The sequence below is a fragment of the Orycteropus afer genome, unplaced genomic scaffold, assembly GCF_000298275.1.
Source record: "Orycteropus afer afer isolate SDZICR_OR568_19922 unplaced genomic scaffold, OryAfe1.0 scaffold00697, whole genome shotgun sequence".
Taxonomy (NCBI): Eukaryota; Metazoa; Chordata; class Mammalia; order Tubulidentata; family Orycteropodidae; genus Orycteropus; species Orycteropus afer.
In genome coordinates, this window is record NW_006922284.1 from 880,295 (window position 1) to 882,500 (window position 2,206).

At 43.2% G+C, this 2,206-nt stretch overlaps 1 protein-coding gene across 1 annotated transcript in view; it reads left to right on the plus strand.

Annotated features, from left to right (window-relative positions):
- Window positions 1–1,356, plus strand: part of LOC103211134 (DDB1- and CUL4-associated factor 8-like) — a 20,866-nt gene extending 19,510 nt beyond the window's left edge. Inside the window, exon 3 of the mRNA XM_042783157.1 lies at window positions 5–1,356. Coding sequence (XP_042639091.1) covers window positions 5–1,356 — 1,352 coding nt within the window. The remainder of the gene's footprint in view (window positions 1–4) is intronic.
- The last annotated feature ends 850 nt before the right edge of the window (window positions 1,357–2,206 follow it).

Genomic DNA, 2,206 nt, shown 5'->3' on the forward strand with positions numbered 1-2,206 from the left:
TCAGCCCTGCCCCGACCTCGCTGGCGAGTCCTTACTGCCCTTCGAGATCGCCAGCTGGGTTCAAGTGCCCGCTTTGTATATGAGGCCTGTGGGGCGAGAGTCTTTGTGCAGCGTTTACACCTGCAGTACGAGCTTGAGGGTCATATCGGTTGTGTCAATACCGTGCACTTCAACCAGCGTGGCACCTGGCTGGTCAGTGGCAGTGATGACCTGAAGGTGATGGTATGGGATTGGGTGCAGAGGCAGCCAGTACTGGACTTTGAGAGTGGCCATGAAAATAACATCATTCAGGCCAAATTCCTTCCCAATTGTGGTGATTCCACCATTGCCACGTGCTCCCGTGATGGGCAAGTACGTATAGCAGAGCTATCTGCCATACCCCACTGCAAGAATACCAAGCGTGTGGCTCAACACAAGCAAGCCTCCCACAAGTTGGCCCTGGAGCCAGACTCCCCCTTTAAGTTCCTAACTTCAGGTGAAGATGCAGTGGTCTTCAGCATTGACCTCAGGCAAGAGAAACCTGCTTCAAAAGTGGTAGTAACAAAACAGGGGGAGAGGAAAGTGGGGCTGTATACAATCTGTGTGAATCCTGCCAATATTCACCAGTTTGCAGTTGGTGGGGAAGATCAGTTTGTAAGGATTTATGACCAGAGAAAAATTAACAAGTATGTGAATAATGGAGTACTCAAGAAGTTCTGTCCTCATCACTTGGTGCAATGTAATTCGAAACCAAACATCACCAGCCTTGTGTATAGCCACGATGGCACAGAGCTCCTTGCCAGTTACAACGATGAAGATATTTACCTCTTCTACTCATCTGACAATGATGGAGTCCAGTATGTTAAGAGATACAAGGGGCACAGGAATAAGGCCACAGTGAAAGGTGTCAACTTCTATGGTCCCAGAAGTGAGTTTGTAGTGAGCGGTAGTGATTGTGGGAATATTTTCTTCTGGGAGAAATCATCCTGCCAGATCATTAAATTCTTGGCAGGGGATGAGGGAGGTTCAGTAAACTGCATTGAGCCCCACCCTTATCTACCCCTGATGGCAACCAGTGGCCTAGACCATAATGTCAAGATCTGGGCACCCATAGCTGATTCTTCCCCTGACCTTTCTGGGCTAAAGAGTGTGATTAAGAGGAACAAGCTGGAACGAGATGAAGACAGCTTGCATCCCACTGATGTGTTTGACAGCAACTTGACCTGGTTCCTAATGCATCACCTGACACACGGAAATGGTCACCAGCCCTGGGGAGGTCCACAAGTCGGAGTCAGAGCTGCAGTCCCAGATGCAGATGCCTCAGATTTGTCGGATGAAGAGGGGTCCCAAGATCCTATGCAGTGCCTGCCATTCTGAACACATCAGACCCTCTCCAGCAAGATATCTCTTGAGTAGATTTGACTTTGAAATTCCACTTGATTAATAGAGATTTGCTTTTTTTGTCTTTTATGCATTTTCTACAAATTGTATTAGAAATCATCTCTTCTTGCTTCCTTTTTACCCCCCTTCCTTTCTCATCTTATTCTTCCCTCATTCCTTTCCTCTCACATGGTTTCTTTACTCTTCTTTCTTTACTACTTATCTTTATGCAAATATATAAACTATTTATGCCTTTTTATCTCTTGCCTATTCTCTTATGGTTCACTTCTAAGATTTCTTAATTCTGATGAAAAATTTAAAACTTTATTGAATCTATATTTTTTACACTCTGGAAGCTATTAGCTTTATTGATTCATCTACAGAAGTTTATTTTAAAGGTCAAGATCCCCAGTTAATCTGAAAATTTGGAAAGGTGTTTATGCTGTAGAAATAAAGTAAAACATGTATGTCTCCTTGAATACTTAGACTTTCCCATACAGACCAAACACACACACACACACACACACTCACACACACACTCACACACACACATACCCAGAAAAGGAAAAGGAGATATGGTGGGCAGATAATTCCTTAATTAGATAACTCATCCTTTTGGAATATTGTAGTTCACATTTTCTGCCTCCGTGTGTTAATAATAATGATTACTTTGAATATACTGAGTATAGTAACAGTTACATTACCTTTCATCACATAGAATTGTTTGCACTTCCAATTTCATAAAGTTTCATTGCTGTGAACTTCCATAGGATTACCTTCCAGGAAGTTTTTGCAGAACAAAACAACCATCTCCTATAAGGTGCCATCCAGGAATGTAAGGATGTCT